This window comes from Scomber japonicus, chromosome 12 (genome assembly GCF_027409825.1).
Source record: "Scomber japonicus isolate fScoJap1 chromosome 12, fScoJap1.pri, whole genome shotgun sequence".
Taxonomy (NCBI): Eukaryota; Metazoa; Chordata; class Actinopteri; order Scombriformes; family Scombridae; genus Scomber; species Scomber japonicus.
This window is the reverse complement of record NC_070589.1, coordinates 3,611,598-3,634,775: the sequence shown is the minus strand read 5'-3', so window position 1 is coordinate 3,634,775 and position 23,178 is coordinate 3,611,598. Positions and strand designations below refer to the sequence as shown.

Here is a 23,178-nt window from a genome sequence, read left to right as displayed (position 1 = left end):
TGTAATTCAAGAGCACAAAATATCAAATTTAGGGAAGAAATAAGTACATAAATGATTAATAATCTGTATAAATTATTTGTAATTTAAGAAAATGAATGTAAAATGTATTAAATGTTCAGATGTCAAGAAATCTTATTTCACAAGCAAATGTTTCCCATCTTACTGCTGTCATGTTTTAGACCTGCTCTATGTGTAAAATGCCTTGAGATGACCCCCCCCCCCCCCCTTTTTTTCTCTCTCCCAGTGGGTATATTGTTTTCCTTGTGTGTATTATTCTACTTCTTGCTGTTAGCTCCTACAGTTGGTAAAGGTGTTGTTTATAGTCCATATGATTGATGCATTGTACCCCCCCCCCCCCCCCCCCACAGACACACACACAGTAAGCCGATCCAACCAGTAGGTGTTGTTGGACCCTCACCATCGTCCTGCTCTCACTGTCACTTGTGTTCAGTGGAGTGGCAAAGTGCTACCACCGAATGTGTGAGACAGTAAGCACATTTATGACCTTCATTTCAGAGGCTGCATACTTGGAACGAGGTAATCTTGTGTTCAGAGGTGCATGCTGCTCAAACAGGAAAGATTCACCATAATGACATCACTGTTTCCTGCAGGGCTTCTGACAGAGACAGCCCACTGCTATGCAATGGATCACTGGTTTGTGAAGAATAGAAATTCATAGAAAGTGCATTGCTGAAGTACATTTACAGAGGCCTTGACTGATCAAACACATGCTAAAGGAGGAGCAGCTTGATGTCACTTGTATTTTATGAAACAGTTGGTGTGTAAATGAATCTCATGTTGCTCTCATGTTTCCCTTTGACAATGATGGAAGTGTGACTTCAGCATAGCACTATCACCGGTCTCACTCATGTGCTTCACAGACAAACCATGATGCATTCAAGATCAAGATCAAGAACTTTATTTGCCTTTTGTGCTTGCACACATAGGAACTCTTGTGCGGTTGTTTGTTCAGAGAGTCAAGTCAAGTTAAAAAAACACACAAGAAAGACACATCAATCTATAAAACATATACTTCTCTAGAAATAAAAAGAAAGTGCATACACCCCTGATAAAGGGAAAGTGAGAGCACTGTAAATTGCACAAAACCCTATATAGAAGTGTAGATTGCATTTTAAATTGCACAAGTATATTGCATAGGCCCAGGAGACAATATAATATAATATAATATAATATAATATAATATAATATAATATAATATAATATAATATAATATAATAATAATAATAATAATAATAATAGTAATATATAATATAATATAATATAATATAATATAATATAATATAATATAATAATATCATATAATATCATATAATAATAATAATGATATAATATAATATAACAATCTTATTTGCCTCATGATGGACAGTCAGACAATAGTACAAATCTATATTCAATAGTTGCATGTATCTTTAAGAAGCCCCCCCCTGGTTGCTTGGTAATCTCACAGTGATGACAAGCCTGGTTGTCTGGTGTCTGATGTGTGTCATGTGGGATATCAGGTCTAAAAGCCAATGGGAAGAAAGTATGGTCTCTAGACAAAACAATTATATATATGCTTCTTTTATATTTAATTCAACTCCTTGTCACTCAGAATGAGAAGCTAACAGTATCTTCTGTGTAAACAATCTGCTTCTCCAGCTGTTGGCTGGCTAAAACACTCAAATGGATCACTGTTTCATTTTCAAACAGCCATGCAAAACTTTGCCTCATTGAAATATATGATCAACTTATACCAAAGTATTATTTTAAACTAGTGTTTATGTGATGGAAGAGTATGTATAATTCTGTAATTAGGGTATTTGTAATTAGAATGAAAACCTCTGCTTGAGGTTTCTTCCTGTTAAAGGAGTTTTCCCTTGCTGCTGTCACCAAGTGCTGCTCATGGATGAATGTTGGCTCTCTTTAAATTAAATGAATGAGTACAGTCTAAAATAATGCTCTATGTGAGAAGTGTCTTGAGGTAACTATTGTTGTGATTTAGCGCTAAATAAAAAAACTGAACTGAATTGAAATTGAAATGAATTTAAAAATGTTTTACTCAAACATAGCTTAACCATGTCATGTGATGTTACTTCAGTACACTATACCAGCACGTTACTGGAACAACTACAGATGAACATTTAATATCCATTCATTAACATTATGATACTATCTGTCCCTATAACACACTGCCCACAGCTTCTCACACTGATCATACACAGTTCAGTTATACCAGGTTTGACCACTAGTGGTGCTATGGAGCAGATGTTTTTAAAAAAAGGACAGTTTTGCATTTTGCAACCTGTCCTACACTTTACCTTCCTTCTTAAAGGATAGATTCAAATCATTTCTAGTCTATATTAATAGAGTAGTTTCTCTCTATGCTGGCTGTGAAGTTATCCCTTCATAACTGAACTGTAAGAGCTGAGTTGTTCAACTCAGTTTGCTGAAGCCTCAGTTTCAGCTGAACTGAAGAACTGCACATGTATTCCCCTTTTTGTGTCTTTCATTACATGTGCATGTGAGTATTGTAATATTGATCATTTTACTGTAATAAAATGTTATTGTAATAAATTGATTTACATTTTGTGTCATATTTATATTGTCAACTTGATAGATTTGTTCATGTATATCATCAGTGTGGAAAAAGTCACAGCTGATTGACATGAACAGAAATAAAGTGATCAGATTGTAAAGTCATCAAATCCACTTATGAAGACACAACTCCTTTACCTGTGAAAGAAGAAAACACCACATGGGTAAACGCTCCTTAATCAATGTGCTACATCATGTCAGACATGCTTAAAGAGAGATGTCTAAATCAGACAGGTGTGTGTGTGTGTGTGTGTGTGGTCATCAGCTGATCAGCATGAGCATTAATGTAGCTGTCAAATGGCTCATCCAATCACTGCTCCTATGGCTGTGTTTCACTTTGGTCAGAGGAGGGGGTGGAAAAGGGGAGGGGGGCAAAGGGTGACAGGAATAAGGTCCGAGACCAACGCTGTGCATAATGACAGGTGGTGTGTCTAAACAGTAATGTCTACATTTCATATCTACAAGGTCAAGAGGCGATCAGCTACATCATTAATGTAGCTGTCAGGAAGCTTATCCAATTACTGCTCTCAATTGGTTGCAGCTCACTTTGTCAAGGTCTTTTAGCACTGATGCATCTGATTCACCGCGCAGTGTGTCTCATACCTTACATGTGTGTATGTGCTTGACGGTTGGCTTGACACCTGCTAATGAATGAAGTAATTAACTACTGCAGGAACTAATTGTGAAAGAAATGACATGTTAGAAAATCAGAATTACACATCCTTCAGTCAAAAAGCTTGGCTCATTTTTGTGAAGCTGTGAGGCGGTCGTTAGACTTTGGTTGCTATTGGTGATTTTATGGTGAGATGGGAGTGATGATAGTGGTGGCTGTCCTGACAGACGTTCTCATTGATATGGGACGTGAATAGGAGGACACAGGCATGTCATACTGTGCGTCAATTTAAAAATGTCTCAAAGAATAAGTGAAAAATGTGCCCTGCTGGCAGCACTAGAGGAATAGTCAGGGGATTATCAAAATCAGCAGGTTGATCCTGTGAGGATGAGGAGTATCTGTACAGAATTTCACAAGAATCTGTCCAATAGTTGATATATCAGTTTGGGGCAGCAGACCAATCAAATGATAGATTGACATCACCATATTGGTGTCAATACTGACCTCAAATATCCAGTATGGATAGTCAATATACTGCTATACAAAGGACAGTACACTATGAAATGAAGTCTATATGTTAATGAATAATGATGATTATGTTGATTATTATAGTGCCATATTTAATGATAATTATACACAATAATGGCAAAAATAGAACATTCTGACATTAATGCTCTCTCAGCTACAACATATTTGAACAATATTCAATAAAAACTACATCATATTTATTCTTTATCTTTGCACTAAATGTTACATGATTTATATTGTTTGATGTACTGTTGTGTTATATGTGCCTTGTAAGGTGTCTTTGAATAAAATGCATTATTATTATTATTATTATTATTGTTATTAATAGTGGGCATTTCACTTTATTTTAGTAATTTAAAGTTGTTCCTAGTACTTCGACAATGGTAAGGAAATTACCCACTTTTTTTCTTAAAAAATAGTTTCATACAAAAAACAAACAAACAAAAACCTGAATGAAACTGCACTTAGGTAAGTAAAAAAAAGTACGCTATCAAACACTGACATACAGCGATGGATTTTTAAATTTTTACTTCACGAGGAACTGACATGTCCTCATCTCACTGTCTGGTTGACAATCTAGGTTACACGTTTAGATAAAAACATGAACCTCCATTGTATAGGGGGGGTTTTATGTCCATCAGACAATATATAGATACATTTCTGTCGATTGTAAATCTGTCTATATCATAACATTTAATACATTCCTCTCTGTAAAAATCAAAGTCAGACGATACTATGTATAAGAGAGATACAGAAGACAAAACAAATTAAGACACGATGAATATTAGATTTGAAACACCCCTCTGCATTTCACAATGCTACAGTCCAAGGCGCGCTCAGCGATTTGGCGCTAGAGTGTCTGGTGTACTGTAAGCTCCCAGGAGTTTCACTCTTTTAGAGTTTGACCTGCTATTATTTTTTACTCCTATGACGTTAATGGACAATCATGTCTGAAGAAGAAAACAAGGTTTCCGATGAACTTTTTAAAGATGTCAAATTCTACGTGGTTGGGGACATTGATGAAAAGGTGAGCCTCTGATCGTTAGCTGCTTGTAGCTAGGTTTGTAGCATGCTAACTTGCTAGCACCATTGAATATATATGGGGTTTTTGTTGGACAAGCTAACTAGCTAGCTAAGTGGCTTGTATATGCTACGTGAGAAACAAGTGAGCCTGCTCTCTAGCAAGATTTACCCTGCAGATACTTATAGTATGCCTCACAGTGTTATGGGTCAAATTGTTGTTTACGAGTCCCTTCGACTCTTATTAAACATAACTGAATCCACAGAGCTTTGCACTTTTGCAGCCTGACAGTGTTCGCTGTGAGTTTCCTAGTTGCACAGCTGATTAGCTGCTAGCTTACAGGCTGCGGTTTATCTTGCTAAGCTAGTGATAAAGCTAGTGTTTGCTGTTAGTAAGCCATGGCCGTGCTACTGTCACTGCGCTGCGGTGTGCTGTGATGAAACACCGGGCTGGACAGGACTGTGCTCACTGTTATTTAGCATCAACCTGTGACTATCTACATCTTGCTGGATTGTGCACTCTTCACTGCGCATGTGTCGCCGCGGTTTCACTCGTTTGTGCTGGAGACCTGTGGCTTAGTGCTGTACTTCCTGCCAAATAGTGATCCCTAGTCGCACCTCTTATTGAACTTGTTTCTATTAGTCAGAAGCGTTGTATAAACGGTTGTTTCCTAATAAGACACTTCACTTTACTATAGATGAAATGCAACATCGTTATGAAGTGATTGACTGTCTTATAGGTTATTCATCCTGGTTAGTAGCAACATCAGTACAGTAGTTATATGTGAAGCTACTGAGCTCTACTGAGTCCAACCTGAAACTCTGTCCTGAAGTTGCTTAATTCAGTCATTATTGTAATGATGTGATCCAGGGACAGTCACACATACAGTATATATGACTGTATGGTGAACTTCAGTCTCTTACAGGCAGTGTGAAGTCTTTTGCATTGTTATCTCAACACTGATGGTGTTGGTGATGCTGCATGTTCTCTGTGTCTGCAGAGGCACTGGACACTTCTTTCCCTGGATGCCTTGTTCACATTCAGCTTTTCATACAGTTACACTAAAGCCATGTCAGACAGTGTCAACAGGACAGTGGACAGTTTTTTTTCAGTGTATGTGTGAATCCTGTAGTGTTTTCTATCAATGACTTGAAGGACTGAGTTTAATCTGACTGAACCTGACAAGTTGCTGTGATAATTCTGCTCAGGTATTTTTGACCAAACACCTTGATATCAATATTGAAACAATATTATAGCAGGGGTGACCATGGGTGCTTTCACAAAATATTTGCATAATGAGATTTTTGTGAAGTAATCATCTGTAATGTGGATAAAGGCAATAACTAGAACAGATTGGCAGGCTCAGAAAATGACACCACTTAACTTTAATGCATCCTTTAAAAGAAGGAAAAGACAGCACTTGTCATGTCATGAATATAATTATTATTATACTATAAATTTAAGACCATATCTAGTCTTATATCACAACATCAGACTGTAAAACAGCACAGCTCCCAGTACCTCCCACTACCACTAATAACACTGAGGCTGTCCTTACTGTTTAATCTCAGGAATATTACACACTTGTATATAGTACAAGGAATGTATGTATAATTTAGATTTATATAATAACAAATTATTGTAGAGATTATTCATTGTAGTATTTTATTTTATTTTAATTGTTTTTTTTTAAATTATAATTTCACCATTACGCTATGTTGTGTCAATTTTGAATTTCCCCTTAAGAGGATCAATGAAGATACCTTACCTTAACTCAATATATTACTGAGCTGTACAGCTGCTGATGGTAATGAATCAATAAAGCTAATCAACATGCCTTGTGTCAAAGTGGAGCCAGGTTAGACTTTTTAGTGAAAATGAGTTCATGTTCTTATTGTGACTGAGGTGTGTGTGTGCGCGCGTGTGTGTGCGCATGTGTGTCACGTTGCTCCAAACACACTCTGTCTGAACTGTATGATGCTGGATTGAAGTCAGAGTTTGGAGTGGAGCTACTTTTGACACCCTTCACCTCCAGCTCTAATCTCCTCTCTAAACACCTGTCTAATGGTTCCAGCGTGCTCTACAGTAATGTTTCAGACTGTTACTGTGATCTGTCAGCGGGCTCTACAGTAATGTTTCAGACTGTTACTGTGATCTGTCAGCGTGCTCTACAGTAATGTTTCAGACTGTTACTGTGATCTGTCAGCGGGCTCTACAGTAATGTTTCAGACTGTTACTGTGATCTGTCAGCGTGCTCTACAGTAATGTTTCAGACTGTTACTGTGATCTGTCAGCGTGCTCTACAGTAATGTTTCAGACTGTTACTGTGATCTGTCAGCGTGCTCTACAGTAATGTTTCAGACTGTTACTGTGATCTGTCAGCGTGCTCTACAGTAATGTTTCAGACTGTTACTGTGATCTGTCAGCGGGCTCTACAGTAATGTTTCAGACTGTTACTGTGATCTGTCAGCGGGCTCTACAGTAATGTTTCAGACTGTTACTGTGATCTGTCAGCGTGCTCTACAGTAATGTTTCAGACTGTTACTGTGATCTGTCAGCGTGCTCTACAGTAATGTTTCAATGACTCTGCTGATATTTCAGGTGGTGCAGCTGCTGAAAGCAGGAAAAGGAAAGGAGGTGTCCTACAATGCTCTGGCTACTCACATCATCGCAGAAGACGGGGACAACCCCGAGGTGGGCGAGTCTCGAGAGGTGTTTGACCTGCCTGTTGTCAAGGTAACACTGGAAACCTGATTTTGTTGACTTGTTTCTTGTGTAATATTAAGGGAAATTGCGATAATGACAGCAGCACGTGGAATTTCTTATGTGTGTGTATTATTTGTTTCACCTTCCTTTTAGTATTAGTACTAAATATTTATAGTTTTATATAGTTATACTATCTTTTATAAGCACTTTTTTCATTTCATGACATCAATAAGGAATTGTTTCAATTTCGTTGTGCATGTACAAAGACAATAAGAATATTCCCTTCTATTCTAGTCTATTCCATGCTATTAACCTAAGTTAGACTTTGTGCTTTCATTTGGAGACTTTTTCTTTGAACTTAAATGCAGAAAAACAGAATGTTTTATTCACAGCAGGCCTATGTGATCATTTGAATATGATTCTATAATTAACTTTAAGCCTTAGTCAAACAGTAAGCATCACTTGAAGCTAGTTGATGACACTGTGTGAGAAAGAAAGAAGGAAATGTGGAGCATTAACTTCCTGTTGTGATGTTTTGCAGCCGTCCTGGGTGATCCTGTCAGTGCGATGTGGAGACCTGTTACCGTATCCTTCTAACGTCACTGACATTGTGTCATATAAACATGCATTATAATGTCAGAATATAAATGTTCAAGGTTTTGTTGGAGCAGTTTTCAGTATGTTTCCATAACTAACAACCTCACAGAGTCACTGGATTCTCTCCAGAGTCAGGACAGATATTCTTTGGGGTGACGGCTTGTCTTCCCAGTGTAAGTCTATCACCTGCTACACACACATAATTAAAGGAAAATACATTCTGTAGTGATGTCATCCAAACCATCTTAATTATTATTGTTTTATTGTTGTGTGTGCACAGCTCCCAGATGATCTTAATGCTCTGTGGGCCTATGTGACTTTCTATGGAGGCGAATGTCAACTTAACCTCAACAAGAAAGTCACACACTTAGTGGTGAAAGAGCCAAAGGGGGTAAGTGGAGTGTGTGTGTGTGTGTGTGTTTGTGTGTGTGTGTGTGTGTGAGACAGTCATAGCTGGAGACATTATGTGTTCAGGTTGTCAGTACATCCATCCTGTTCTTATGAATGTGAGAGAATTTATGCAAACATCCACTTGGACTCAAGAAGGAAGTGATTAGAATTTACTGATCATAGGACAATATAACTATAAGAATGTTCATAGATTCACACAAATGTCTAGTTTGGTCACAAACTGAATCAGTCACACTAATCTTGGTGATTGTGAAAAATCTTGTGAAACATCCACTATTTGACATTTGTAGCTTCTTTGCAGCAGCATCCATATCTGAAGCATCATCTGCTGTCATGGCAACAACTTTGTGTTTTATCAGAATCAAGCATGTGAACATCTACAAAAAATATACTTAATAACTTTTATTCAGTTCCTTCAAAGTCTGGACAGACATGGATGTACACTCATGTAAACTCACCTTCTAATCCTACATGTGGACTTTTCTCTAGGCCAAGTTTGAATGTGCTCTCAAACATCCAGGCATCAAGATCATCACCCCAGACTGGATCACTGACTCTGTTAAAGGTAATGTTAGAGCTGTTAGATCAGACTAGTCAACACTCAGTAAAATGACCACTGGAAATGTACTTCTTTAACAACTTAGAGTTAAAATAACATAATGCTGTCTGTATGATCCCTTCCTGATGAATCTCTCAGTATCATTTCTCTTAAAAGAGTAAATGAATGTAAGCTCTCAGGAAGTTGTGATGTGATTTCTGCCTCTAAACATGCATAGAAACATTACACAGTAGTAGATAATACACTGCAGTAGCTTCCACTGCCAGCTGATTTCTTCTACTTGTGGTTCACCTTTGACCTGCAGTATGATGGCTGTATTTGACTGTTTGTAGCTGCACAGTGAAATGGTGAATGACAATGTTGCTGTTAATGTTTCATTAGTATCAGCAGGATTAGTGAGAGATCTGGTTCACTGCTCCACTGTAAACCTGAGGTCACTTCTGTAGTCAGAGTTTCCATTTCAACCAGATGAAGGAACATCCCAGCCTAAACATGGTGTCCTAAAGCTACGCTAGTGACCTCAAGCTACGTTTGAAAAAGTGACTTTTACTTCATGAGGAACAGACACAGTCTTCCTGTTCTGAAACATGTTGAATATTGGAATTATTCAGTAGGTCATATTCAGTCAGTCAATATCAGATCTTTAACAACTTGTTTAGACACCATCATCAGTCGTCTTTGGTTAAAGATTATGTGGACCTCTAATCATTGTGGATAGTGAAGTCATAGTTATTAACGCTGACTTCTTTTCTTTGATCTTTAAAAGGTAAGAGCAGGAAGGATGAGGCTCTCTATCATCCTCGCCTCACCTACGTGGAGCCTGATGAAGACGAGGAGAGTGAAGCAGAGTCTTATGAGCACTCTCATTCAGACGGAAGCTACAGCCCGCGCCGCTCCCGCATGTCCAGCGGCGGCTCATCCGGCGAGGAGTCCAGCCCCCGCAGACGACCCGGACCCAAGAAGCTGAACTCTGTCTCGCCGTCGTCCCCCCGCAAGCCCGAGCGCCGCAGCGAGCGTATGTTCGACGACTCGGACGACGACTCCTCCACGGAGAAGGAGGGAACCAACCTGAACTGGACACCGGCAGAAGTGGTCACGCCGACACCTCCCGTTACTACAGGAACAGCCAGGCGGAGGCCAGGCCCCCCCGGCACTAAAGACCCCGTGTCATCTACAGGCAGCGGGCTCATCAACCTGTGTGCCACCGTTCCTCCTGTTCCTGGAGGAGGAGGAGCCATGCCAGCTGAGGCTCGCTCTGCTGCTGCTGCTGCCATCACTCACACTACACAGCAAGGTGAGTGTTCCTTCCACATACACTGAAGAGCAGGGCTGCAACAACCAAGCCATAAAATAGATAAGCATGGATTGTTAAAAGTGTTGGCACATTATCGATTTGTTGTGTCACATGATTGATGCTTCACTCGCTATATCACGGAGCAGTTTACTTAACCTGCAGACACAGCTGATCAGAGCTGGTATCTGCAGAGAACATTACACTACACAAAACTAGAAAGAGTGTGTAGCACGCTGCCTAGGTCGGGGCGGAGCACACACACACAAAAAACGATGGGTTTTCTATGACTTTTACGCATCATATTAATGATATCATGTCACTGTGTGGATCATCAACCTTACTGCAGTGTGCTCCCTGGTTATAGTTAGTGAACTATCAGCTTCTACCTGCTCAGATCTCACAGTCAGCAGTAGAAGCGTAGTAAAGCACATTTCATAATGTTTATATGCAGTTTCACAGACAAATTGTTGTATTTTTTTCTGGGTTGTGTGTGAAATCATGAAGAATAATATGAAGGGAGGGTAATACTGATTTATAAGTGTGCTCTATTTGTGTGACATAGGTTTTTTATTACCAATATGTTATAGTTTGCGATATATGATATAACTCTTTTTAATTTATATACTAGAACCATCACTGGATGTTGAAATAAATCCTATGAACAGTTTTATCATTTTAATTTTTCTGTATTATTCATCTTTTATTCATTGCTCCAACAGCTCAGGTCGATCCAACAACAGTAAATACCTCTTTTTGTGTAGCATATATGTGTGTGTTATTTTGTTAAAGCTATCAGACATTAACATTTAGTTGTTTTGTGTAAATTATTATTTATAATTTAATATTACTTTAACAACTCAGAGACATCCAAGCAGCAACCTGTTGTTTGAGCACTTTGTTGCATTGTCAATTTGAAATAATGTTGTTTTTGAATGAAAGGGTGGAAATTAAAAATCAGATTAATCGAAAAAATAATCGAGCGATTAATCAATTATCAAAATAATGGTTAGTTGCAGCCTTATTGAAGAGCCCTGTACACTGTGTGCTAGCAGAGCTCACTGCTGATATGTCAGATCTGTTGAATTGTAGCATTATGATGGAAATACACAAAATAATGAAAGTAGGGAAGTGTTCAGTCAGATATGATCATTAACTGGCTTAACAAACTTTGTATCCAAAATGATGCTGACCATGTCAGTCTGTGTATTCTGCACTGATGCTGTATTCTCATTGGTTGGACAATGTGTAGTCCTAAATGTGTTTGATCCTCACATTCACACATCATCCACATCTGTCACATCTTTCATTGGTGGACGTGTGTCAGTGTGCAGTAATATAATATTTTATTTATTATATTTTAGTGACTATAACTGGTAGATCAGACAGTGCTCTGTAGGCATGGGCCGGTATGAGATTCTGATGGCATGATAACCTTAGGTAAAAATATGACGGTTTCACGGTATTATGATTACAGCTATAAAATGTGATATTTTGAAATGTCTGTATTTAAAAACAACAAAAAAAGAGAACTTTTCCATTGAACAGTCTTTTATTTTATATATAGAACATGATGGAACATTAGTAAATATGTATTTAAAATAAATAATAATACAACATTACTGAATTCTTTCTAAATAAAAAAAAATAAGTGCAGTCTTTTTAACTGAGGCTAAACCTGCAACTCAAGTCACGACATAAATGAATTATTTTTAGTGAAAAAAACACAAAATGCAAATAAATGCAATCAGTTAACCTGTGGCTCAAGATATAAATGCAGGCAGGAGCTTAAAACTGAATCTCAACAGTTTTTGGAGACGTGCTCACTATCATATTGGATGTGTTGCCTCCTCGCGCTGCTACTGTCCGTTACCTTCTTCCTCCAAGCCGCGGCCGTCTGTCTTTTTACGGTAGCTGAAGTATTCCCATACAGCCGACTTGGTCCTTTTAGACGGGGGGAAAGTTGGGGAAGCTCGCCTCCTTCAGCTGTAATACAGCCTGCAGAGCTACCTGCTTGTAACAGCAACCGGAGGTGCGCGGGAGGAGGACTACTGTACGCTGCAGCTGCACACGACCTGAGGGACCTCCACTGTCTCTCTGACGAGACGTCACATTAGAAAAAACCCGCTCATACCACAGGAACGGTATGACGGAACATTTTAGTGGTTTTGAAACCGTGACTTTTTCATACCGTGGTATACCTTGAAACCGGTAACCGGCCCATGCCTAGTCCTCTGCAACTTAAACTTAATTAATTAACTTAGCATAAGTTAATTAATTAATTGATTTGAAAGCATCATACAGTGCAGTGTGTGTTGGTGTCATTTGTTACTGCTGATCACTGCTCTGCTAACGTTACTCTGTTAGTGACAGTGTAGAAAGTTCACAGCATACTTCATGTTCATCTCACAAAGATCATTATTTAGTCATTAAATACTTCCTGTAAGGATTGATTATAACTCAGTGTGGAGGCTGCACCACTCTCACAGTTGAGCTCCACCTTTTTCATTTCATCATCATCACATACCAGAGCATCACTTATGTTGGATTGGACAGTTTAAAACCAGTTCTGAACTGCAGTCTGTTCTTGATTGTCATCCCTATGATTGGATGCATCAGTGGAGATGCTCCTGAGTCAGTTGAATCACTGTACAGACTCCAGCTGTTTTTAGAAAAGTGATGTTTTCACATCACAACACTGACCATGTGAGGCTCATGTAGGTTCTTATATGAGGGCAGTGTGGAACTGAGACAGAGACATGGAACACTTGTCATCATTGTTGGGAGTGTGTTTTGGAAAAAGAAACATCAGTAATAATGTTGAGTAAATATATCAGTGTGAAGTAGTCATTTATATTGTGAGAACTGTGTCTCATGTATTCAACTTAGGACTCACTGTGAGTAGTTGAATGATGTTAAGCAGACTGTAACCACAGCATGTGAATTGTTTTTCAGGAGGTGTGTCAGTTCCAGAGGGCATCCCTGGGTGGAGTCCAGCTGCTAGAACGCTGCGCAACATCACCAACAACTCTGACATGCAGCCAGCCAATCGGCCTGCCAACGTAGCACATGTAACACCTAACTGTTATTACAAAGAGTTAACAATGTATTTCTGTATTTACTCACTGTTTACCTGGGCCTCATCATCATGCTCATAGTTTGACCGTTGACTTATTGTTCTTTGTTGTCTTCTGTCACAGATCATCCAGAATTTGACAGCCAATCAGACCAAGCCATTGGAGCAGCAGACCAATCAGAGCCATACTCAGACCCCCAACAGTACCAATCCTCTGATGTTTAATCAGTCTAAACTGGCGGGGCAGCCCCTCACAGCAGAGCAGCAGCAACAGTTACTGCAACAGCAGCAACAGTCACACCAGGCTGCCCAGCAACAACACCAACAGTTACCACAGCAACTGCAACATCCCATGATGCACTTGCAGCAGCAACAGCAGCAGCATCAAATGATGCAGTTACATCACCAACAGCAACAACATCAACAGCAACAGTCTCAGGTTGCACAACAACAACAACAACAACAAGCCTTCCCACAGTTGCCGCAGCAACAGCAGTTCCTGCAACAACAGCAACAAATGCACCAACAGCAGATGTTTTCACAGCAGCAACAACAACAACAACAACAGCAGCAGCAACAGCAGCAGCAGCAGCAGCAGCAGCATGTATTCTCCCAGCAGCAGCTGCGACCCCAGCAGCTCCTGCGGCCCGGCCTGCAGCAGCTGCAGCAGCAACAAGCACTACAACAACAGCTGCAGCAGTTCCAGCAGCAGCAGCAGCGCATGCAGATGTTACAACAGCAGCAGCAGCAGCAACAAAATCAGCAGCAGTTACATCAACAGCATTTGCAGCAGCAGCAGCAACAGCACCAACATTTCCTACAGCAGCAGCAGCAACACATGCAGCAGATGCAGCAGCAGCACCTGCAGAGCCAGCAGCAGCAGCAGCAGCAGCAGCAGCACCTGCAGAGCCAGCATCAGAACCAGCAGGCCATGCAGCAGCAGCAGCTCCAGCAGCAGCAGACCACGCTGCCACCTCAGCTCCAGCAGCCTCCACTGATCTCCCAGCTGTTTGGACACGAGCCAGGACAAGAGAGTGAGTACAAAAGTCGGTGGGAAGGTTGTCATGGTTACTCTTTGACTCGGGTTTACACCTGGCTGTTTGACCTTGTAGCATAAGTGATGTAGGCACAAGTTGTCAGCTTGAGACACATAATAGAGACAGGTGTGAACAACAACGTGTCTCTGATGTCCAGTTGTGATTAGATCACCTGAGATGCGTGTTAATGCCAGGTATGAACAGGTCTATGAGTGTGGACTGAACCTGTTAGTCTGGTAGTATTTACACTTGGAATCAGAAGTATGTATTTGAGTGTTGATGGAGAGAAAAAGATGCATTTTGAAGTCAAAATTCCTTCATTTCATTGATTTAAAAGAGTTAAAGGCGCAGACTTGTGTAACTTGTGTAACTTGTCTTTATTGTAATGCTCAGTTCCACAGGACGGCTTCCTGCTTGGCTGTGTGTTTGCTGTTGCTGACTACCCAGAACAGATGGCTGATAAACAACTGCTGGCCACTTGGAAGAGAGTAAGACATCACAAGATTGCTGACTCCCTTTTAGAACTGATGCATGATTAACAGTTCATGTAGCGAGCGGTGAATCATAATCACATATATTTAAATGTATTATATGTATTTAAAAGAAGATGCAGGAATAACACTTCTCATTAAAGATGGAGTCAGAGTGGTAAATGATGTTGTTATAAACTCCTACAGGTCATCCAGGCTTGTGGAGGGGCTGTAGACCCTGCTCTGACCAGCCGCTGCACACACCTGCTCTGTGAGAGTCAGGTCAGCAACATGTATGTACAGGTAAGGATGCGTGTGTGTATGTGTGCTGTCAGAACACACACAGCTGTTGTAAGTACGACTATGAGTCAGAAAGCTTTTTATTAAGTATCTTCTTAGAAATCTGCTGCTTTGTTCAGTTTAATTTTAACAAGTTTGATTCAATGAGTTAAAAAGGTGTGTGTGTGTGTGTGTGTGTGTGTGTGTGTGTGTGTGTGTGTGTGTGTGTGTGTGTGTGTGTGTGTGTGTGTGTGTGTGTGTGTGTGTGTGTGTGTGTGTGTGTGTGTGTGTGTGTGTGTGTGTGTGTGTGTGTGTGTGTGGTGTTTTCTCCTCCAGGCTCTCAGAGAGGGGAAACGCTGTGTAACAGCACACTGGCTCAACACTGTACTGAAGAGGAAGAGGATGGTTCCTCCTCATCGGACACTACATGTGCCCTTTGCTTTCCCTCCTGGAGCCAAGCCTTGCTCACAACATGTAGGTGCAGCTGACTCTAACAGCAGCTACTGTGTATGAACCAGCATTTCCAGCTGATTTCACCAGTTTAATACTCCAGATTTAATACTGATCAAACACATCAACACTTCACTGTCATATGTGGAAAGCTGATATTCAGTTTCAGTTCAGTTCACACTTTACTAAGAACACAGCTCATGGGAGTTCCATGACAAATAAACCAAATACACAATATCTAACAAAGAACAAGAGTCATTGAAGTCCTTCCAGCAGTGGCAGACTGTAGTGTATTCTGCTTCACCATAATCTGTTAACTGTTTTCCAGGCTCATAAAAACAGCACATCTACGGTACATCACTGCATTCATAATGTGACCTTGTACATACAGCACCAGTCATAAATGTAGACTCATTAAAGAGAATGGAAAGCTATGAATACAATAACTTCTTTTATTATCCCCATAGGGAAACTATTTCTCAGTCAGTCTCCAGCATGACAGGCAAGGTATGTTGGATGTTTCTCATGCCTGTCCTCTTCTCTCCTCTCAGATCATATCAGTGACTGGCTTTGTGGATGCTGACAGAGATGATCTGAAGTTGATGGCCTACCTAGCTGGTGCCAGATACACTGGATATCTGTGTCGCAGTAACACTGTCCTCATCTGTAAAGAGTAAGCAACACACCAAGTTTACTCTGACATTAAAGTTCTTCTAATATTTACACATTAACATTCCACTACCCTTCTTTAATGTACTGTGTCGTTGCCTGGAAACAAACACTAACTTGATGAATGATGGGGATGAGATCATGACAATAAAAAGTATAATTGACAGCAGTGTGTTGTGTGATTACAGTAATATTAGTAATAAGATGTATGTCAGGGGTGTCAAATATGCGGCCCGTGGCCCAGAACCGGCCCGCCAAGAGGCCCAATCCGGCCCAGTTTCCTTCTTCCTCTTTTCCTTCCTTCCATCTGTCCTTCCTACCTTTCTTCCTTCTGATCTTCCCTTCCTTCCTTCCGATCTTCCTTCTTGTCTTCTCTTCTCTTCCTTCCATCTGTCCTTGCTCCCTTTCTTCCTCCCTTTCTTCCTTCCATCTTTCCTTCCTGTACTTTCTTCCTTCTCCTTCTCCTTCTTTTCCTTCCGTCCTTCCTTCCTTTTGTGGTCTGGCCCACATGAGATCAAATTGAGCTGTATGTGGCCCTTGAATGAAAATGAGTTTGACACCCCTGATGTATGTGTTTGTGATTGTGAGTGTCAGAAGACCTACACACACACACACACACACACTACTAGTGAGACCAGTGTGACAGTGAATTGTACTGCAGGAAGCTGTTTAATCCTTCTGTGTAGTTTGAGTCAGCACCATCATATGAAATACACGTTACATATTCTATGTTATAAGTGGCACCATCAGTTCAGACTGTATCTGGGTTAGGGTTAGTCCTCACAGTGTTGATGATGTGGTTTCCATCTAGACCCAGCGGGCTCAAGTATGAGAAGGCCAAGGAGTGGAAGATCCCATGTGTGAATGCTCAGTGGCTGTGTGATATACTGCTGGGAAACTTTGAAGCACTGAGACAGATCCAGCACAGCAGATACTGTATCTACACTCACCCTGAACCACTGGTGCCTAACCCACAGCTGGTCCAGAACCTGCTGGGTATGTACACACACACACACACACACACACACACACACACACACAGCTTGTTCTGACATATAAGGTATTATAGGTTTTTTTAATGGTTAAACATGTACTAGATGTGTGAGTTACCTTCAGCTTGACATTATATTTAAATATTATGTGAACATTATATTAACACATACATTGAACATGACTTGGCTTCTGTGTTTCTCCTCAGCTGCTTGGAGAGCTCCCATCAAAGTATCAGCTGAAGCTTTAGCGGTGAGTACATCACAGCCTGTCAGTCTGATTTATACTCATCAATCCACTTCTTTAGCAATACACTTATGAATTATTTTCATTACTAAAGAATTGAAATTGATTGATTGGAAATTATGAAAGTATTGTTTTGGGAGCAGCAACAGTAATCACTGTATAAACTCAACTCAGTTTGACTAGTTTTATAAACATAATAAACTAAAGAGTTGAGCTACATACAGACATGAATGTTGTAGCTTGTTCCTAACGATTAGTTGTTAGTCTAACCAGCAAGCTGTGATGCAGATAAAACACATGACCTTTCCACATGTGTATGCAGGCTAAACAGCTGCTATTATAAAGTACTTACTGACTTTTTACTAGCTGTTTTATTAAAGTAACAAGTGTAGTTGTCAGAGAGAGAGAGAGGAGCTGAGCCCTGCCTTTAGTCAAGAGGAGCAGCTGCTGTGTGACTGTAACTGACACCAAAATGTATGAACGTACAGATAAAAGTGACTTTAAGTATCTCTGTGTTCTTACAATGTTTCAGAAGTAGGTTTCAGGTGTTTGGTCTCAGGCCTGTTTGATGAGCTGAGTGTCAGTGTGTTTTGTTTTTTTCTACATGCCGTGTTCAGAAGCAGCTGATGAGCTCTTTGTGTTTCATTCTACCTACATCCAACTCCACCTGTACAATATCCACTATCTGACAAACCAAAGGTGTTAGCTCTTACCTCCATGTGTGCTTCACTGAACATGCTCAACACATTTTAAACATATTTCTTCATTGAATATTTACACAGCAGCTTTCACACATCTCTTCCTTAGAATTCAACAAGAAGAAGAGTTTAGTGCTTGACTCATCTGTGTGTGTGTGTGTGTGTGTGTGTGTGTGTGTGTGTGTGTGTGTGTGTGTGTGTGTGTGTGTGTGTGTGTGTGTGTGTGTGTGTGTGTGTGTGTGTGTGTGTGTGTGTGTGTGTGTGTGTGTGTGTGTGTGTGTGTGTGTTGTTTAGAGTCTGCAGCTGATCCAGAAGCAAAAGCTCACTGACTCCACTAACCAGCCAGCCAATAAGAAGGCCAGGTGAGTACAGGGGTGAACAGCTGTCAATATGATTCTATTGACTATGATGATGATGATGATGATGATGGGTTTTATGTGTGTGCAGACTGGAGGAGATCCAGTCTCCCAGTAAGAAGCTTCCTCCAGAGTCCACACCTCGAGTCATGTTCACAGGGTTTGAACCCACACAAGTACAACTGTACACAAAGGTAACCACACACACTGTTCATATTCTCACTGTACACAAAGGTAACCACACACACTGTTCATATTCTCACTGTACACAAAGGTAACCACACACACTGTTCATATTCTCACTGTACACAAAGGTAACCACACACACTGTTCATATTCTCACTGTACACAAAGGTAACCACACACACTGTTCATATTCTCACTGTACACAAAGGTAACCACACACACTGTTCATATTCTCACTGTACACAAAGGTAACCACACACACTGTTCATATTCTCACTCATACAATAATCACATTCATACATTCACCATCAGTCATTATGAATGTTTGATTCATCCTCAATGAAGAGTGTATTCTATTTATGTATGGAAACACTACATTCACAATCAGTATTCTAGGAGAACATCATATAAAATATGATGAATAATAATTAAAATGTATACATTTACCTTTTCAAAAATGTATATCAGCTGCACAAAAATAAAAACATTCATGCATTTTATTCCCACTTGTGTGTATTCAGGGTCTCAGTAGTCACCTAGCACGAATGTGTATTGGGTCAAATTTGATCCTAAACAGTAATGTAACTGGACACATATATTATAATATGTCTTTACTTGGGATTTACATTGGTCTTATTCATTTTAAAGTTTACCTTGTGTTTCACTGTGACTTTTTTAAACCTGGACGCAGGACGTGTTTCCTTTCAACACATTTAAACAGTAAATGAACGAGCTCAGAAGCTTCTCTGTCTCCTTCATCTTCTCCTCTTTCTCTCCTGTCTTTCAGAGGTTACATGCTTTAGGTGGAGAGGTAGCAGACAGCAGTCAGAAAGTCACTCACCTGGTGGCCAGCAAGGTGACCCGCACTGTCAAGTTCCTCACCGCCATGTCTGTGGTGAAACACATCGTCACCCCCGACTGGCTGGAGGAGAGCTGGAGGAGCCAGAAGTTTGTGGGTATGTGTGTGTTTCTATCCTTCCTCCTCTCCTCCTCCTCAGTGGTGACATGTGTCTTTACTGCAGTTAAGATTAGCTTTAAGGGCAATTTTGATGGTAGTCTCTATCCTCTCCTTCAGTTGGCCTGAGTTAATCACACAGAAGCTCAAACTACGTGTGTGTGTGTGTGTGTGTGTGTGTGTGTGTGTGTGTGTGCTCCTGTCTTTCAGATGAACAGAGCTACATGCTGAGGGATGCAGAGGCTGAGGTGTTGTTTGCTTTCAGTCTGGAGGAGTCACTAAAGAGAGCTCACAGTGCACCGCTCTTCAAGGTTAGACGCACACACACACACACACACACACACACACACACACACACACACACAGGAAGAATTCCAGATACAGTGAACCCTCGTTTATCGTGGGGGTCATGTTCCAAAAAGAACCCGCGATAGGCGAAATCCGTGAAGTAGTCAGCTTTATTTTTTACAATTATTATACAATACAATACTGTACTATAGAATGAAACCAAAGATCAAAACCTGGTTTCAGGCCCAAGCATTTGTTTAAGAAATAAAAATATAAACGTTTTCTTACAAATAACTATGATAGTTTTTAGAAATACTGTAAAATAATCATTTTAATAATCAATACGAGGTTGGACACATTGTGACTGACGCTATTTCACAGTTCCTCTGACTGTGCCTCTTCATCCTGACTCCGCTCCGCTGTAGCGTCTTCTACTGGAGGCTGTGGTGCAGGGGTCTTTTTCTACTGAAGGCTGTGGTGCAGGGGTCTTTTTCTACTGGAGGCTGTGGTGCAGGGGTCTTTTTCTACTGGAGGCTGTGGTGCAGGGGTCTTTTTCTACTGGAGGCTGTGGTGCAGGGGTCTTTTTCTACTGGAGGCTGTGGTGCAGGGGTCTTTTTCTACTGGAGGCTGTGGTGCAGGGGTCTTTTTCTACTGGAGGCTGTGGTGCAGGGGTCTTTTTCTACTGGAGGCTGTGGTGCAGGGGTCTTTTTCTACTGGAGGCTGTGGTGCAGGGGTCTTTTTCTACTGAAGGCTGTGGTGCAGGGGTCTTTTTCTACTGGAGGCTGTGGTGCAGGGGTCTTTTTCTACTGGAGGCTGTGGTGCAGGGGTCTTTTTCTACTGAAGGCTGTGGTGCAGGGGTCTTTTTCTACTGGAGGCTGTGGTGCAGGGGTCTTTTTCTACTGGAGGCTGTGGTGCAGGGGTCTTTTTCTACTGGAGGCTGTGGTGCAGGGGTCTTTTTCTACTGGAGGCTGTGGTGCAGGGGTCTTTTTCTACTGAAGGCTGTGGTGCAGGGGTCTTTTTCTACTGGAGGCTGTGGTGCAGGGGTCTTTTTCTACTGGAGGCTGTGGTGCAGGGGTCTTTTTCCGAGAGAAGAACATAGTTATGGGTAGTTGTTGGCACTTTTTTTCCTTCTGGGCAAGAAGACACTTATAAACAGACATGCCACCTTCGTCGACATTGTGGGTTTTGTCATGGAGAAAATTTGCAAACGTAAATTTGGCGAGCTGTACAGAGACGAGGCACAGAGACTGTTGACATTGGTCTACAGTCCCTTAGCCAATCAGGATGCAGAACACAATGCACCTTAAAAAAAAAAAAAAAAAAAAGAAGAAGCATAAAAAAACTGCACTAAAAAAATCTGCGAAGCCGCGAAAGGTGAACCGCGTTGTAGCGAGGGTTCACTGTACATACAAACTTTTCCTTCCGAAAGAAAACACACAAGAAATAAGCTGTGTATTTATATGACTACTTGTATGACTTACTGTGTGTGTGTGTGTGTGTGTGTGTGTGTGTGTGTGTGTGTGTGTGTGTCATGTGTTGCTGAGCAGGGGAAGTATTTCTACCTCACCCCTGGGATCTGCCCCAGCCTCAGCACCATGAAGTCCATCCTGGAGAGTGCTGGAGGGAAGCTGCTGGCCAAACAGCCCTCCTATAGAAAGATCATGGAGCACAAACAGAACAAGGTGTGTGTGTGTGTGTGTGTGTGTGTGTGTGTGTGTGTGTGTGTGTGTGTGTGTGTGTGTGTGTGTGTGTGTGTGTGTGTGTGTGTGTGTGACCCTGCAGACAGCTGACAAACACTGGCTGATGCTGGGAAGGTTAGATCAGTCCAATAAATGTCCTCCTAATAGAACTCTTTATTATTATTAATGTGAGTATTTATTGAGTTGATGTATTGACTCAGTATGAACTAACTGCATGTTGCTGTTTTCTTCCAGAACCTTCCAGAGATCATCTTAATTTCTTGTGACAACGATCTACACCTGTGTAGAGAATACTTCCTGAAAAACATCGGTAAGACACACACACACACACACACACACACACACACACACAATGTTCATTACTCAAACTCATTACTATACTGTGTGTGTGTGTATTGAAAGATGTGTGTCTTATCTTCCAGATGTTCACAACGCTGAGTTCATACTGACGGGAGTTCTCACTCAGAAACTCGACTATGATTCATATCCTTTATATACACACATGAATGTTTTAAACACACACACACACACACATACACACACGAAAGAAAACATTGTTAAGTAAGTAAATGAAAAAGTATTAAGTATCAAATGTGACATTGAAGTAATCATGTAGTCAATCAATCCGTTTAATTTGTGGTTGGAACATAATCATGTGATCAGCTTTTACTTTTTACATTAGTTTAGTGTTTTTCCTTCAGCTTTGTAAGCAGCAGCTATAAATGAGTGTTAGGTCAAACATAAAGAACTGTTTAAATGAAAGAAATGACACTTAAAAACTATAGATTCTATACAGTAAGTTAGATTAAAAGCTGCTATACAGTATATTTACAGTATATATACAGTAAGTTAGATTAAAAGCTGCTTTTTTTCATGTTTCTACAAACTGATTTAGAGTATGTGCAGGAAAACTGCTATGTGCTGTAAAATCAGTTTCCTTGACATCCACACGTATAAATTCACTTGATGGCGAAGCAGAGAAGACCTGAAGAAGAAGAAGAGGAACAGCAACCTGTGTACAGTCCAACCACACTGACTTTTCTATGTTTTTATTCCTGTGCATAGATATTGAGTCATTTTGTAGCTTTTTGTTACATGTTTGAGAATGAAATAAATGGATGTTATTTTTGTGAAATGAATGTTTAAATTATGAACGATTTTAACCTTTTTCCTGTTATTAAAATAGAATGTGTAAAGGCCTCAGCTCCAACACGCTGCTTTTTGGAATAAAAACAGTAAATTAATTAGAGCACGTCTTTTGGCTTCTTTTTTTTCACTCATTGATAAAAGTCACTTTTCTCACCACCAGTATAAATAGTATCTTCAGCTTCCTGTAAGAAACTTGAATCTAAATAATTGAGCAAAAGGTTTTAGGAGTCAGCAGTTGATTTCATCCTGATGCTTCAAGAAAAGAAAACCAGTGCTGAGAACAAAAGCTGTGGCTCTCCTTGTTCTCA

General features: G+C 40.5%; 1 protein-coding gene across 1 annotated transcript; it reads left to right on the top strand.

Moving 5' to 3' along the window:
- The first annotated feature begins 4,581 nt into the window (after positions 1 to 4,581).
- On the top strand, positions 4,582 to 22,965 carry paxip1 (PAX interacting (with transcription-activation domain) protein 1). The gene is made up of 23 exons (XM_053330078.1): positions 4,582 to 4,763; positions 7,359 to 7,493; positions 8,005 to 8,048; positions 8,170 to 8,233; positions 8,341 to 8,451; positions 8,961 to 9,036; positions 9,797 to 10,324; positions 13,277 to 13,392; positions 13,522 to 14,431; positions 14,828 to 14,922; positions 15,112 to 15,207; positions 15,520 to 15,657; positions 16,185 to 16,306; positions 17,114 to 17,298; positions 17,501 to 17,544; positions 18,531 to 18,598; positions 18,684 to 18,786; positions 19,566 to 19,734; positions 19,944 to 20,044; positions 21,569 to 21,703; positions 21,956 to 22,031; positions 22,144 to 22,204; positions 22,673 to 22,965. Exons 1-23 carry the CDS (start codon positions 4,683 to 4,685, stop codon positions 22,686 to 22,688), a joined length of 3,474 nt encoding a protein of 1,157 aa, XP_053186053.1. The 5' UTR covers positions 4,582 to 4,682; the 3' UTR covers positions 22,689 to 22,965.
- The last annotated feature ends 213 nt before the right edge of the window (positions 22,966 to 23,178 follow it).

What these genes read in the sequence shown, in the direction of transcription:
- paxip1 (XM_053330078.1), top strand. Translation starts at nt 4,683, where the DNA reads ATGTCTGAAGAAGAAAACAAGGTTTCCGATGAACTTTTTAAAGATGTC. An exon ending in ACACGAGCCAGGACAAGAGA is followed by an intron (nt 14,432 to 14,827) that starts GTGAGTACAAAA and finishes TGTAATGCTCAG; the next exon opens with TTCCACAGGACGGCTTCCTG. An exon ending in TGGAGCACAAACAGAACAAG is followed by an intron (nt 21,704 to 21,955) that starts GTGTGTGTGTGT and finishes GTTTTCTTCCAG; the next exon opens with AACCTTCCAGAGATCATCTT.